The 17604-nt window shown below is 36.6% G+C and overlaps 1 protein-coding gene across 1 annotated transcript in view; it reads right to left on the bottom strand.

Moving 5' to 3' along the window:
* The window catches only part of LOC128988373 (tyrosine-protein phosphatase 10D), a 77549-nt gene that overhangs the window by 45914 nt on the left and 14031 nt on the right, over positions 1–17604 (bottom strand). The window contains exon 2 of the mRNA XM_054409615.1: positions 2116–2362. Coding sequence (XP_054265590.1) covers positions 2116–2362 — 247 coding nt within the window. The remainder of the gene's footprint in view (positions 1–2115; positions 2363–17604) is intronic.

Here is a 17604-nt window from a genome sequence, read left to right as displayed (position 1 = left end):
AGCAAACAACAGCACAACAACGGCAAACAAGCTCAACTAATTGAACATGTATGAGACAAAGGAATCTGAACATAACTGAGGTGAAACCCAACAGTTAAAATACCCAACATTTCAGCAGATTTTTAACTTTTGACAACTGTCATATCCTAATATAAGGTTGGATATATTTTGACGGATTAATTGTTTCCGGTGTCTATTTAAGTTGTTTGTTTCACTGTTTACTTATAGTCTGCCTATTAGCTTCACAATTGCAAAGTCATCGGAATAATCTCTCGTATTTTGGCTATAACCAGTGCTTCTCTGGCATAACAAGTTTTAGGTTAGGGGCGCAAGAAGAGAAAAATCCCCCGTCCCCCCTGAGGAAGGGCACAATTATTTTTTGGCATGTGTGGCTCATGCAAACCACGGGCCTGGCTAAAACTAGCAAGATAGAAAACTAATACTATAAACCACCATGGTTCATTCAGCTCTCTAATTAACTATAGTCTCTAAGAAAAAAATATACTGGCTACATATACTTATAGCTTTCACCTTTGAGGAAGATTACCCTGAAAATGAACTAAAAAGTAGTAAGTTTAATAAAATAGCTATTTTCTTATATTCTCAAACCATAAATGAACACAATCTTTCATGAGGAAACTCACACAAAATAAACTTAACTAAAGCAAAGTAAGAATAATCGATCATTTACTTTGGAACACATTCATTTTCTTTCAGAAATTAAAGAAATCAAATAAATGTATTTATGAGACAAACATTTTTATTGTTTACTTTATCACAATAGCAGTTCTAGGGACTGTATTATGATAAACTTTCAGTGTTTCATGAATATTTTCGCCTTCAAGTGTAGAGCAATGGTGTATGTTGACAATTACAAGTTGATAAACCCATCTCAACAAGTGATGCCATGTGATGTGACATTTCTCACATATTGTTTGCAATGATACAGCACGGTTTCAAGGCCATCATCCAAAAACAGCAGGTGCATCATTTAATCACAATTTGTCTATCAGAACATCTAGCTGCATGTTTACAAGTGATTATACCGGTAAAACATAAGATAAGCTGGTAAAATATGATTTTTCATGGGTCCTGAATAAAATTATTAAATCATTTGAATGACGAATTATCATTACATTGACGTCATTTGATGTGTTGCCAATTGACAAATGAACGTCCTATATAGGTGAATGAGAATGACTCACAAGTGCATCCTTGCAATTACAAAACGGAACTGCCCAGGTATAATGTTTAACATTTTAAACCTTTATATATATTTTATTATGTTGTTAAGCTTTTTACAATGGGATATACACCACTAAGTCATTCTATAGTGACTTTGCCAAAGCTACATTATAATACACTCAACATTCTTCCTGCATTCATCTTAAAAATATGAAATGAAAAATCTGTATCTATTTGAAATATTTGTATAATGTACATTTTTAGAAAAATTATTAGAAAAGCACACACGTACCTGCCACTACTCAAAGACACAGAGCCCTAGGACATGCCAGCCGAGACCATCTTGTGCCACCACAAGTTTGGAATATTTTCAAGGGTTTTAATGTGCAGGGATAGGCCATTCTACAGACGGCAAGTGATAACATGTGGCAAATCTGACTAGCTTCTGCCTTATATTCTACCCCATTTTACAACTAAAAATCGTAATATTTCAGCTATTTCTTATTCGATATTTTAACTTGGTATTGTTTGATAGGGAATTAAAAATTCTAAATAAAAGTTTTCTAGACCTTTTTTCAAAAAATCAGCCATTTCTGAGCAATTTAAGCTTAAAAAATTAAAATGGCTGCCATTTTGAAATTTTAGGTTGAATCAGGATGATTATTTTTCCTAACATGGGTCTACCTTGACATAAATACCAAGATTCATAAAGATCGGTTAAAAAAATTCAAAGATAAATATTTTTATGTAAAAATACAAAATGGCTGATATCTGATTAACAAAGCGAATTTGGAAGAAATGTTATTCTTAATTTTCTCTTTATTTTGACTCAAGGAATAAGTAGCCTACAAAAATTATGTCTCCACCTTTTTCGAACACCCTGTATAATCAAAATGCCACTGGCGTAGATACTACCAAAGCATAACGCACCTGTTGTAATGGAGGCAGTCCAAGTGAGCCAATCATGCAATGAGCTGTTGGAATAGTAGAGCCAGAACTCGTACTTGGTGCCAGGCAGACCCTTGCTGAACTGTATGACGTCCCCGATGTCCCGCGAGGGTATGGTGGTGTTGGGCGGAGGGACACCATGGGGCGGAGAGTAGTCCAGACGGTAGGAGCTGTTATCTTGACTGAGGTTACCTGGTATACGTATAACCAGGTCGGCACCTTGGCTCAGCTGAAACAAACAAAAGATTCATAAGAAAATAGTATAGTGAGTGCAAGATTTATCAAGCACTTTAAATTGTTGAGAATATGTATAGACCCCGTGCTTTGAACGTTACTTTTCGCTACACTACAAAGACTAATTATTTTCTCAATTAAAACAGACAAAGGATATTTCTTTACTACAGTTAGGAACAATACAAAACTCATAGCATTTTAGGTAATGCCTTAAATTAAAAGTTAATATTTACTTTGGCTGTACCGTTTTGGTAGTTGAAAATTGATATAGTTGACAAAATAATAACAAATGTTTGTTTATTGACGTCGGCAAAATAAAAAAAAAATTGTAAACATTACTTTTGCAGAGTAAACTTTCTTTTTCCCTAGTTAGCTATGTAATGATGAATTTTCGCAGGTGATATACATGTAATGAAAGCAGGTCGTTTCACAGTAGTAAAGTGAAAAAGAATTTTTTTACTATCATCATTATCATTATAATTATCAATTGAGATGACGACAATTAACTAGGTTGCGTATTTTAACCCGAATATGAGCGAATGGAGTGAGGTGATCGGTGTAGCTTTGTTACTGACTAAGATCAGCTGTTCCTACTCAGGACCATTTATTTAAAGCCCAATGATCAGGGACAGCTGAAAAAATTCCAATCACACGTTTTAATTACAGCAGGTTGAAATAGAGAAGTTTGCACAATACATACTTTTGGTCGAGTTTTTGTCCACTGGACGAGCTTTAGTTTCACATAACTCAATGTTATGACTCACATTATAAGAAAATATATTCACATTTTATGTATGTGTAATTGTTTGAGTTTAGAGCAGCATGCATGAAAAGCATTGACGATTTATACTTGTACACATGTTAAAAATTGTTAAAATCACACGTGTTTTGAACAATAAACACGATGATTTCCACAAATTGCAGTGAGACGTCAACTAACATGATAATTACATGACAAACAGTCATGGGAAAAGCCTCCTAATTCCCTCAGTTGTATTGTTCTATTTGTCTGGTTCTGTAGTATTTGGTTGTAAAAGCCAACTCAAGGTCGTAACAAAATACGTAAAATATTCATTTGGATCTGTTCATTTTGAACCATGGTTTTAAATATTTCAAAAAATAATGAAAGTATCTGTATAGCTTAAAATGAAAATCAGCATTTTCCTGCGCTGTCATTAATCTAGTTCGATTTAAGCACCATTGTTTTATTTTTAATTTTAGACGTAAATGATTGACATGACTATGTTTGATTTCAACAAACAGAAATACTATGCTAGTTTATAAAACTCTCATCTTTAATAGACATACTTATTTCCATAATTTTATTGATAGATAAAAATTACAAAAATTTATGATTCGTTATTAACTTCAATTTAGCTTGGTTACTATTTTACAATTCAAAGCCATTGTATCCAACAAGGACACAATCACATAAACTATAAGTCAGCCATATAAAGGCAGTAACTGGTGTTCACTAGTATGAATTACGACCCAAGCTTTACTACAAACAGTAAAAGTCAATTGAAACTATAGTAACAGTAGGTGATATAATGCATATTACTTCTGTAATGGGTAAAACCTTAAGTATTAAGAAAACTTTGAAAACTACACAATGTCTTCTACTCACAGAATATAACATAGCAAGAGTAGGATTTGGTGTTCCCTTATAAATAAATGTGAAATGGTAAATGGTAAAATAAATACAAGAATATGAAAATTGAATAAAAATGGTTCTTGAAATAGGGAAAGTAACCTATTTTATTTTGTGTCAGTTTTGAATCCAAAAGGGGTTATAAACAAGAATAAATTTTTGAAATTTGTTACAAAAACTATGGAAAAGTACTAATGCATGGCAAATGACATATTTAGCGTTTTAGGATCTCTTAGGAACAAAGGTAATAGTGTTTTTTTATTGAAACATGTGCCACTAGTTCCTATAACTTATCACCATATATTTATGGTTGGCTGGGCAACTGAGTGGTTTTAGTGGTCGCCTAATAATCAAAAGGTCGCCGGTTCGATCCTGAGAAGAAAGAAAGAATTTATATGTATTCCATTCAGCTCATCCTTAAACAAACCCTTAAGAAAGACATTACCGAACTCAAAATTTAAACTAAGTTTTAAAACAAGGAATAGCGCTTTTAACATAATTAAAAAAAGAACAAATCCGAGACCCAACCCCCCAAATGTATATAAGAAATCGGGAATTTACAAATTATCATGTAACAACTGTGAAAAGTATTATATTGGTCAAACAGGTGGAACATTCGAAGTCAGATACAAAGAACATATACAGGCAATAAGATCAAACAACATGACAACACAAAAATCCTCATACGCCGAACATATACTTCAGACCGACCATACATACTCAGAAATGAATAAAAATATGCACATTCTGGATGTTGAAAATAAAGGTGAAAAAATGAATGCAAAACAAGACTTTTATATTTATACTCATCATATTAATGACAAAGACAATTTACTAAACTTGACACAAATTCAAAATCAAAACGTAATATTCAATGAAATTATAAATCTTAAAGAAAACACCTCCTTCCCTTAACATAAAAATTATCACCTGTTCTTTAACAAGAAATGTCTAATAATGTTTGTAAATAAAAGAAACTAATAGGTTATATACTATACTGTGATCATGGCATTAATGTCCGAAACATGTAAGTAATATAAAATAAAATGTTTTTAGGGTACTGTGGTACGGTATTTTGATTTACTTAGTAACATTTAAAGTAGCCCTCATTGATGTATACAATAACAAAATATATATATTTAAATATATAGATATATAAAAATTTGAACGGATGGTGTTTTTGGCCTCTGGGAACATCAAAATGAAAAACTAAATCGGTCCCGGGCTTAGGTCTTACCATGAGAAATTCGTCATAGGGAAATTCGCTAAAACCCTGTCACGTTTTAATATATATGACTACAACAACAACTAATGCAGTTTTTAAAGTAAAATGCATATATTCTGTATGCATTATCTACCATTATGTATATCTACCATTTCAACAAACGATGAAAACACACGATGAAAACGACGTCTCAATAGAAGGAGGAGATTAAAATCATTGCATCATCGAGGGTAGAATGAGGGATGAAAAGGGATACCGTAGTATATTTCATTGGGATATTTGGATAAATAGGAGATTGGAAACATTAAATGATGAGGGTTAAAAGTTAGGGAGGGCTATAGTGCGAAATTTGAGATCGTACCAGGATTTCTGAATAGAGGGAGAAAGTCAGAATCAATGAGTAATCTAGGGTAGGAGGGGTAAAGTGGGATATTTTTATTATCTAAATGGGATATATGGGTTAGAAGTTAGGAAACACTGGATGATACAAGGGTAGAAAGAGGGATAAAGTGGGATATTTTACATGTAAGTGGGATAAATGAACAGAAGAAGTTAGGAACCATTGAATGATCAAGGGTAGAAGGAGTGATAAAGTGGGATATTTTGCGTATAAATGGGATATATGGATAGAATTTAGGAAACACTGGATGATCAAGGGTAGAAATAGGGAGAAATTGGGATATTTTACGTCTAAGTGGGATAGTATGGATTAAAGAAGTTCGGAAACACGGAAACATTGAATGTACGTGGGTACAAAGAGGGATAAAGTGGGATATTTTACATCGAATTGGGATATCCGAATAGAAGGAAGAGGTCAGAACCACAGGTCACAGAGTGTTCACGGACAGCGTCGGCGACGAGAAACGGACAAAGAAACTGTGCTCTCTACACTCAAGGCCACTCACGAACACGAACACGCGTGTCTCGCCGCAACACGAACACGGTAGAGCACAGTAGTACAGGAGATCAAGAGGTACAACCAGAATTGTATATGGATGTCTTGTTTAGCTGAGAAACACTTCAGCACGCGATAACTTATTCTCGTCTTGGGGAGTGTTCTGATAATATGATAATATATTATAACGATCCAGTATTTTTTACTTTTCCCCCTATACTGTATGTAGGAGAAAGTATTGTTTTCGTCACAAATTTTCGAGATTGAGTTTTGAGGGGAATATTGGTTACGGGCACCCTAAACTTCGTAAAATAACGGAAAATATAATTTTTACAAAAAAGACCCAAACGATTTTGATTACGAATTAGTATGTTATAGCCCTTTAAAAAACGGTACAACACCAATTACTGTAAAAATTACTGTTAAAAAAATATTGGTACTTGTGATTTTTTCATTAAAAACCCATAAAATGAAAGGAAAAATGGATTTTCGAACAAATACGACTCGGCCGGTTAGATTTAATTTAGTATATATTGTGGTCCTCACAGTTCTAAAAAAAAGTGTTACGACCCCCATTCCTCTAAAAATTACGGTTTAAAATTGATTTTAACTTTAGTGATTTTATCCACAAAATAACGGAGAAATGGATTGTCGAAAAAATACGGCTCGACAGGTTTGATTAAATTTAGTATGTAAATCGTGAATGAGATGATCGTGTGATTGAGTGTGTTTCTCTGTCTGTAAATTTAGTATTATGGTGCTCATATTAAAAAAAAAAAACTGCACCCATTGCTATAGGTATAAACTACGGTTTAAAATGTATTACAACTTTTTGATTTTCCCCATCAAATATTATATTTACCCCTACCTCACCTAATAATAAAGGTTGTTGAAAAGCTAATGGGAGAAAGTATGTACCAGATTGATGATACCGTGTTTTATTCTTTTTATTTACATTGAGTACTCTATGAATGGAAACCTTATAAATATGATATGATTATCGAGTGATTAGTCAAAAGGTTCCATTAAAAATACCGATAGTTTTGGTTTGATATTGCGATTGATTCGGATACAAATTTTTCCCTAAGGAAAAGAAAGCAGATCCAACGAAGTACGTAGTATTTCCAATCATTATTGATAGCAGTAATCTCATATAACGATAAAATACAACTCCGTACACACTGCCACTGATAAATCGCAACAATGTGTTGTATCTCGTTCAATAAATAAACTAACATTTGCACACAATAACAAATTGAGTCATTGATCAAATATTGAATCATTGTGCGATAACTGTGGAAAGAACACATGTGAGTGCCGAGTTGCCTTGTTCCTTGGATAAAACAGCTGATTTGTCATCCTTGGATCAGCTGAAGACAACTTTGTTGTTAGTTGTGTCCGGTGCACTTTAAATAGAAACTGCTAACTCGACTTTCGGTACCGTACGTGATATCATAATCAGCTGACTAACGTGTTGTTTCATTGTTTGTTGATTATACAATACTTGTATATTTATGTTATGAGTCAGACTGTATTGTTTTGTTTTCAGTCACAATGTATTGCCATAGATAAAACATACTCCGTTAGTAGATTTCCCAACCTTATGGAACAGCTAAAGCCAATTTTATTGTTAGTAAGTTCTATCCGGTGCACTGTAGATGTCGTGTTTTGTTTACAATGTGTTTCTTGTTATTCCAGTCATTGCAAACATCGCCCACACTATACTGAACGGAATAAACCTAATATTGACTTTAGGTGTCCCTTTCCTAGGAAGTGTGTTTATGGCACTATGTACTTGGGGAGCGAGCTGATCTAGTGGTAGAGCGCGGAGCTTCGGAGCCCAAGGTCCCGGGTTTAAATCCCGCCAATCACCAATGGATGTATGTAATAATGCCGCAACCCTCTAGGACTAGCCTGAAGTAATGTGTAACACAGTTCCGGGCCAAAACCTAGCGTCCTAGGATGTGAAGGTGGGACATAAACAAATCGTACTATACTCAGTAATCATAATGCATTCATCGAATCTTATTAATTGTGTTTAAAGTACAAAGGGAAAACACTATTTTTATACTCCGTTCACAAAATTTTGACAGTTTCAGGGAAGTTCCCCCAATACTTTTTTGCTTTGAAGCTGATTCACATTTTGGCAAACCTCAGCTGTTGAGCTATTTAGGACCAAAAGTGGATGGGGTACATTTCTTCCCCTAAAACCACCTAAATTTTGTGAACAGAGTGTACGGGATCAAGCAACGGAAAGAAGTCAGTGTTTTAAGCCTGGGTAGTGATTTAAAACCTCGGCTTGTGTTACTCCGTACGCTCTCTCAACAAAACAAAAATCCAAGTAATGATGAAAGGGAAACACAAGTGCTCTTGAAGCGAGCTCTCTCCTCACTTTCAATGCGGCCTTTGAACACTTTACAAAAGTGAAAACGAGCAAACCCGCGCTGCAGACAAGTAGAAGTAGTCGTGTTATTGATGGCACGCCGTTATTACATCTTAGCAAAGAAATGTGTAGGGGAACTTTAGTTTCAATTTATTAAATGTTTAAACATTCAAATCAATTAGCACAAAATTAAAACAGTAGCGGTTCTTCCTTTAAAATACTCTACCTTAAACTGTTTAGCAAATTATTATTTTAGTAATTAAAATTTGCAATTTGCATATAATGCTTAGTAATCATTTGGCGTAGGTAAGAGAGTAAATTGTCAAAATCAACCAATAGTTAAAGTTTAAGATCAGAAATGTAATTTACAAATACTATGGGTGTATTTTTCAAGAAACATTATTGTTGTTGAATAATAGAAAATTCAGGTATTTTCTCATAGTTTGTACTGTTTATATAAATACAAAAATGTGAGCTGTGATGGATAAGGTTTAATGGTTTCATATGATTAAAAGGGGTTAGAACGGAAAGTCTACGGTTGGCTCAAACAAATACGTGTAAAGTAAAATCAAACTGGTTTCCTAAGACTAAACTACCCACAAGGGTGGCCAAAATAGCAACGACCAGGATTATTTCCGCAGACGAAGGAACAACACTTAAACACGACGGGTGTCGGTCTTAACGTGTGTAAACATTTCTAAATCCGGGCAGACTTCGCAACAGGGCAAAACAGTCAGAGATTGACTCAGTCCCGACTGCCGCTTTCACTTGATGCAAACGGTTGGAGTGGCTAGACCGGTAGAGCGCGGGTCTTCGGTCCTCAAAGTTACGGGTTCAAACCCCGCCAATCACGAATGGTTTTATAATGCCTCAACCACCTTTATACCTAGTTATTTTTAAGTTATGTGAATGAACCATTTACCTAGCTGGATATTCAGTAATATATACCCTTATTGTCAGACTTATTTCCTATTTAACTAACATTAATTTCAAAGAGTACTTAGATTTGCTGCTACAGGGAAGGTATAGGATTGTCGAAAAATATCCAGTTTTGATTTAACATAGTATGTTATGGTCCTTACCATTTTGATAGTTTTTTTTTATTTTTTAGAAATTTAGAATTTTAATGGGGATTTTCCCATAAAACCCCATAAAATTACGGGAAAATCGGATTTTCCCAAAAATGGCCCGAACGATTTTGATAAAAATTTAGTATGTTATAGTCCTTTAAATTCTGAACAAAATTGTACAAATCCCATTTCCGTATATTTACTCCCACCGCTTACACGATAAAGGTTGTTGACAAACTTATGGGAGAAAGTATGTGTCAGAATGCTGTTACCGTTTATTTTATAATCTATTCAAAATGGTTTGGAAAGAAATTACAACATTTTTGTCGAAATAAGTAAACTGTTATTTGCCCCATAAAACCTCCCATAAACCCCCGTTCACATTGTCCGATCAGGCTGGTTCGGGAAGGAAGGTTTACACGTTCGCACCAAATTTCGTTTTGCTCTAGTAATCGTGCTATAACACACACACGATATATACCGGTCCTCGAAACGAGAAAGTAAATCGGTCCCGGGTCCATGTCTCACCATGATACCTACGGTAATATATTATTCCCTATATGGGAAATTCGCTAAAGAGTACAACTTGAATGTAATAATGAACCGTACGTAAGTGTGACAGTATCTCAGTCGATTATGGGAACATTTTCACTATCCTATTCCTCGTATCTAGCTCTCTATCAGTTGATGACTTCACCTACTCAGTCTCGTGGTTTTCAGTTAATGGTGTCAACGTTTACGTATGCGACACGACAACCTGGTCTACTGGCACTGAGGTGAAACCATCTTCGCACCACTGGACTTGCGATGGCAAATGTAACCTCTCTATAAACTGTACTAAGGATATAAAAGTAGTTATAGTGACTCCTTTATTTGAAGGCTGCTGTGTCAATGCAAACCCTACCCAGTTTTCTAGACAAAGATATTTGTCATTTTTATGTCAATCAATGATGCTATCATGTGACATCAAAGGTGAACGGTATACAACAGAAAGTCCAGGATTGGATCATTCCAGTACAAAAAAAAAAAAAAAAAAAAAAAAAAAAACTTAAAAAATGCAGATGACGTGAAAATACGCAAACTATAAATCAATAAACTCAAGTGAGTAGACAAGATGCACTAAATGCTGGGAGACACTGAGAGGCAGCGTGATTTCGACCGAGAAAGCTGTCACAATTTATGATTTTGATGTCAAATCTTACTCCCTTAAGCCTGCAAAGGGTTGTGGGTTAGGTCGTGCATTAATTACGTCAAAGAGTTCCTTAATTGCGCCAAGCCCTGGCGCAAATCCTGGAAGGGTCCCAAAACATGTTCCTCAATTGCGCCAGGCTCCTGAGATACGTGTCATCCTAACATAACATAACCTAACCTAACCTAACTTAACATAACATAACCAATTATACAGTTTCACCACTTGTGATCCCATTATTAAACTATTGGGCGGCTCCCTGGAGTATTTGGCGTAATTCAGGAATACCCTACTACCTGACTCGGTCAGTTGGCGCAATTAATGCCCGCCCATGGGTTAGTTGGAAATTCATCGTATACAAGTTTAGTTGACATTGACCGATGTTTTGTTGATTTAAGTAACTTGACGCAAATTTCAAAGAGGTAAAACCAATGGTAAACTCACTGACAGAGATTGTAAGATTTCCCAAACATTGATAAAAGTATGAAATTACGAGAAAAACTCAGAATTACTAATGTCAATAGTATGTGCGTAAACATTTTCACTGTTAAAACATAATTTAAGCCCAAAACCATTGCATTCAATAGAGAACTTTTAATTTTTCAAATTTGTCGATGGGTAATAGTAGTTTACGCAACGATTGCGTAAATATACTGTTAACGACACGAGTAGAAAATTTAAGGTATGAGCCTTGGCTAGTGCCTTAAAAACTTCTGAGAGGTTATGTTTTCGTGTACAACCTCTCATTGGCACTGACATTGATGCAACGACTCATTGTACCAATCACTAGTTGCACCAATAACAATTAAATTGGTAAACAGCTGATTAGTTCGAAGCATTACAATTTTACTTCTTCTCTCTCAATCCTTGAACCTCATTGGTCCGTTACCCGTGTTAAGTAAAAATATGCTGTTAAGTAAACAATGCTGTCATATGAAACTTTTCAATTCTAAGAACTGAACTGAAACGGCTACTTTTAAAAACGGTCGTAGGTAAACAATTATTTACGAGTAGTGGTTAGTCCCATCTTTAGCGTGTATTGTGTGTCACACGAGCCGAAATTTCCAAATTAGTCACAGGATTTTACACAAGTTGCATAATTACCACAAAATTAAGTTTATTTTCACAGATAAAAAATACTTCTAACTGTCGAATTCCCTATGTAACCGTACACCGTCAGCGGCCAGCCTGGTGTAAAATCAACGGAGAAAGTGGTTATTCGATCGGTGGTTCCGAGGAAAAGAGGGATTTACTTTTACTTTAAGCGAGTTGACCATTACCGCAATGTAGATGGGTGAAACTGTTAATGTTCAGACAATTAGGCTTCGTACTACGTACCTGGGACGTAATTAGCACAAAATGCTTCACATACTCGGACTACTTAGCTGTTACGCTCAATGATAGAGTGAAATACGCCCCTACGGCGTATCTACGTTGGTGAGAAATGTTAAAATCAATCCATTTACTCGACTATTCCGTTACTTAAGTAAAAGGGTTATCTCGAAATTTAATCAAAAATTGCGTGAAACGTGATCTGATATCCATGTGTTGAAGCCTTGTTAAGTAGCCCTATGCTACCTACAAAAGTGGTATTTCATCTAAAGATATTTGCATAAGATCTTCGAGCTTGCTTAAAATCTCTCTGCAAGTTTTAATTTTGAGACAGCTTGATATTCAGTAGTATTTTGTCCTTTCCGTTCATACGTTTTGTCACCTTTTTAAATTTCCTCGCCAGCAACTTCATAAATTTAAAATTACAAGGGCAATCATACCTCTCAGTTATATTTCACTATTTGGTTAGTTAATTAAGTAAGGTTTTAAGTGACCAACATGGGCTATGTATTGATTACTTTCACAACAAAACACAGCCATACTGCATTACAATTCACAGGTCTCTGAGCTTATAGATTTTAAAGAAATTTGGAGACCTCCAGAATATGAATTACTATACCATTATTGCTACATATTACCATTGAATTGCCTATTGAGATGGGGACGCTACCTAGGTACGTATTTTATTCAACCCAAATATGAGTGAAGGATGAGTGAATTAAATGACATGCCGTGTGTAGCTTTGTTACTGACTTAGAACTGTTCTTACTGACTAAGACCTGCTGTTTCGTATGACAGGATCATTTATTGAAATCCCAATCACCAAGGACAGCTGGGTCTACTATCGAATCATCAAGAAGCTACTAACTTTTCTCTGGATCAAACCAACGAAATCTTAATTATTAATATGATTAATGATTTATAATACAATCACTACAATTTAGAATGGTCATGATGTGGTCGCTATTGAGCAGCCGCAGTACCTTGGCCTAGTGTAGTGACAGGTGGATTAATAGCAGACCTGAAGATATATTGGTTAGATACTTGAGGTCTACTCGAGCCCTCAAGGTTGGGGATGTATACATTGTGGTGCCAGTGGAGAGGACGAAGCATTGTAGGGAAACAACATAAACAGTCGTGCATTCATTGCGTTAAGGAGTTCCTTCATTGCCCTCAAAAATGTTCCTTAGTTACGTCAAGCCCAAGTCAGGCAGGGGTGAGTTGCCGACAGAAGGAATGTCCTTGTTTACATGTCATACTAACCTATCCTAACCTATTCCAACCTAACCTCTGCTCAATTATACAGCACTTCCTCGGAGGATTAAACCTTAAGGAGGAACTGGGGGGAAATCCTCCGGGTAATCGCGGACATTAATTGCGACAACTGACCTGAGTCAGGTAGTCGGGTATTCCTGAATTGCGCCAACTACTCCAGGGAGCCACCCAACACGTTCGTTAACTGTACCAAGTGGTGGCCCTCTTTGACTGTATAGGTATTTGAGTATTGTAGGTTAGGCTAGGTTAAGTTGGAAATTAGTCTGATAGGTTTGGATAGGTTTGGATGACATGAAAACAAGGACGTTCCTTGTGCCGGTAACTCACTCCTACCTGGCTTGGACTTGGCACAACTAAAGGAACATTTGTTGAACCCTTTGAGGGCTTAGCGCAATTAAGGAACTCTTTGACGCTATTAATGCAGGATCAATCCTCCTAGATCACTTGACAGTTAGCTAGAGTCGACATAAACAAATATGCACGTTCTACATTATCTGTCATTAAAACATTGTTGATATTCAATCAACAGCGTCATCGTTGGATAGTACTTTATAACCATTGGATAGTAGACCTGGGATAGTTTTGCATCCTCATGGCTTGTGGCTACACCGTCCGACAACTAGGTACTAAGGTAACATTTTGTAAAAGGTTTGATTGTATTTGTTTTAAATTTTAAACAAGATTCCCTCATACAGTATAGGCCTACTTCACACCCACACGACTCGCGACAGACCCTACACTTACATGTAGGAGACTATCGTAAGATCTGTACAGTTATGCAAACAGTTGGCGGAACAGTTGGTTTTGTTTGGTTGTTGTGTTTGTTAGTTTCGTCAGACCGTAGCCTACGGTGAAGGTCAGGGGTTCCTGGACCTGTTCTAACGCTATCGTGCGGTTAGCAGTGCTTCAAGTACAGGGATTTATCTCCCGGAGGGATTTAATATGCTGTCTGTGGAATATGTTCCTGGACCTGTTCTAACGCTATCGTGCGGTTAGCAGTGCTTCAAGTACAGGGATTTATCTCCCGGAGGGATTTAATATGCTGTCTGTGGAATATGTTCCTGGACCTGTTCTAACGCTATCGTGCGGTTAGCAGTGCTTCAAGTACAGGGATTTATCTCCCGGAGGGATTTAATATGCTGTCTGTGGAATATGTTCCTGGACCTGTTCTAACGCTATCGTGCGGTTAGCAGTGCTTCAAGTACAGGGATTTATCTCCCGGAGGGATTTAATATGCTGTCTGTGGAATATGTTCCTGGACCTGTTCTAACGCTATCGTGCGGTTAGCAGTGCTTCAAGTACAGGGATTTATCTCCCGGAGGGATTTAATATGCTGTCTGTGGAATATGTTCCTGGACCTGTTCTAACGCTATCGTGCGGTTAGCAGTGCTTCGAGTACAGGGATTTATCCCCCGGAGGGATTTATTATGCTGTCTGTGGAATATGTTCCTGGACCTGTTATACGCTTTCGTGCGGTTAGCAGTGCTTCTAGAACAGGGATTTATCCCTCGGAGGGATTTATTATGCTGTCTGTGGAATATGTTCATGGACCTGTTCTAACGCTATCGTGCGGTTAGCAGTGTTTCAAGAACGGGGATTTATCCCCCGGAGGGATTTTTCAAATGTCTGTGAAATATGTTGCTGGACCGATTTTAATGCTATCGTGGGGTTAGCAGTGCTTCTAGTACAGGGATTTATCCCCCGGAGGGATTTATTATGTTGTCTGTGGAATATTTTCCTGGACCTGTTCTAAAGCTAACGTGCGGTTAGCAGTGCTTCAAGTACAGGGATTTGTCCCCGGGAGGGATTTTTTCATATGTCTGTGAAATATGTTGCTGGACCGATTTTAATGCTATCGTGGGGTTAGCAGTGCTTCAATTACAGGGATTTATCCCCCGGAGGGATTTATAATTTGTCTGTGGAATATGTTCATGGACCTGTTAAACGCTGTCGTGCGGTTAGCAGTGCTTCAAGTACACGGATTTTTCCCCGGGAGGGATTTTTTCATATGTCTGTGAAATATATTGCTGGACCGATTTTAATGCTATCGTGGGGATAGCAGTGGCTCCGAAAACAAGGATTTATCCTTAAGGGGGGATTTACGTCATCTGGCGGCGGGATAGGATATAAAACGAGACAATTATTAGACTAGTGCGAATATCCAACCTGCAAAAGAAGGTGGAACCACCCTTCCACTGAAGGTCATTGTGAGTTAGCAAATTAATCGACCTACGTAGACGAGGGTGTATTTATTTACGGTCATAAATATTTTAACACTACAATATAATCGTGAGTCAGTTCTTCAGTATTAACGATGGGGTGAAATTTCCCTCGAAACTACAAAGTGTAGGATGGATACGGGGATTTCTACGTGGGATATTTTGTTTTGTCAATTGGTACAACACTGTAGTGTACAGTGTACCACCCCGCGGGTAGAAAGTGAAAGCGGCGACTGAACTCTAATGAATGGACAGACTGCTCTAGATTGTCCATAGCCGTTCTCCTCTACACTGTACATCGAGAGGTTCAACAATTGCAAAGAGTTCATGACTAACAGCGGTGTAAAACAGGGTATCACAGAAAATAGATATAAAATCTCACTTCACAACAAAATTGGTAATTTTACGAATATGTTACAAAATAATTTAACCTTTATTTTTCCTTAAAAGGTACCGAATGTTTCTTTATTCTTTCTTGGATGGTAGGAACCAGGACAATATAATCCAAATGGGTGGGAGACGCAGCTCCTCCTCTCACCTGTTAAATTGTCTCCTAGATCAGTTTTTTGCTAGAAATCTTGCACAGAACCCAACATTTTTACGAAAAATTTATTTATTTCATGTCCTTCATAGATAACGGGGGTTTCGCTACATCCATGAGCCTATAGTCGCACACCCGTTCCAAAAGTGAACAAAACAGGAAATTAAAGATTTAAACTACCATAATATCCCAGATATATGGTTGAGATTAAGCCAAGCTGTACAGCAGCATTGACTATATAACACTACAGTAGTGTTATATAGTCAATGATAGCAGATCTCTCGGATAGCAAAGAACAAGTGATCAATTTGATTGCTAGCCATTGAGAAAGAGCTCCAACCAGTATAGAACGATAAAACCTCCCATTGCCACAAGTCCTGACTCCTGGAGGATGTTAGAACATTAATTAGAAGCTGTTATCGTTTGGCTGTTTCCGCCGATAACCATGTTATCTTCCCTCCACCAAACTTGAGAATTATAAACATATTTCCCGTCCGACTCATAGTTGGCCTTCGCCGATTTCACTGCATTTTGGTTGTGTGGCAAGGAGTTCTTTACATTTTTAACCATATGTATTCGTAATAATAGATTTTTCCTTATAAGAAAATGCATTTAGTTAATGTTTAGTCGAGTAATTTACTAATTACACTATTATTTATCAACAATTCCTATTGAAAGGATTGATTTTTGAAAGGAATTGCTGTATAATGTAGATTTTGTGAAACATATTTTGATATAACTTTTTTATTACTTGAGATACAACTTTGTACCTAGTAACCTTTCTTAATGGCCATATTTCTTTTATTAAAACGACGTTTTGACCGATGTCCCATCTCGAACCGTTCTCGAGATAGAGTAGTTTCAATGAATAGCAAATTCCGCCATCTTTGTCCCCCTCCCCACAAGTTCTCGACCACCTGAAAAGTAGGCGACATGTGTATTTTTTATCACCACAGTCCGTATTACAACTATCAGCGAAGATATTTGATATTACTTCTTTGTGACAATCACAAATTTATTTTACTTTCGGGGAAAAACTACACGAATAGTCCATTTTTACATATAAACAATAACTTGTTTATTATTAGAGATACGACCTCGGACCTAATAACTATTATTGAAGTCCATATTTTTAGAATTACAACTACGGTCAAACCAATGTTCTATCTTTTACCGTTTTTTGAAATATCAGCATTTTAACGCACAGCACCCCCCGCCATGTTTGCCCCCTCCCACCCACCTTATCGACCACTTTTGAAATAGGCGACATACGTAATTTTGATCACCACAGTCCATATTACAATAACCAGCAATAACATTGCGTACTACTTTCATGCACGCTCAAACCCCCTCAGTATTCCTCATCAAAAATCTGACCAACGCGCGGAGATGGCTATCCCCCGGCGCATGTAGTTTTATGAGAAAAACCTCTCCTCTTTGTTTGGTATATGATTAAA

This window comes from Macrosteles quadrilineatus, unplaced genomic scaffold (genome assembly GCF_028750875.1).
Source record: "Macrosteles quadrilineatus isolate MER2022 unplaced genomic scaffold, UCM_ALF_1.0 Scaffold_3__2_contigs__length_128488019, whole genome shotgun sequence".
NCBI lineage: Eukaryota > Metazoa > Arthropoda > Insecta > Hemiptera > Cicadellidae > Macrosteles > Macrosteles quadrilineatus.
This window is presented reverse-complemented; position numbering and strand designations above follow the sequence as displayed.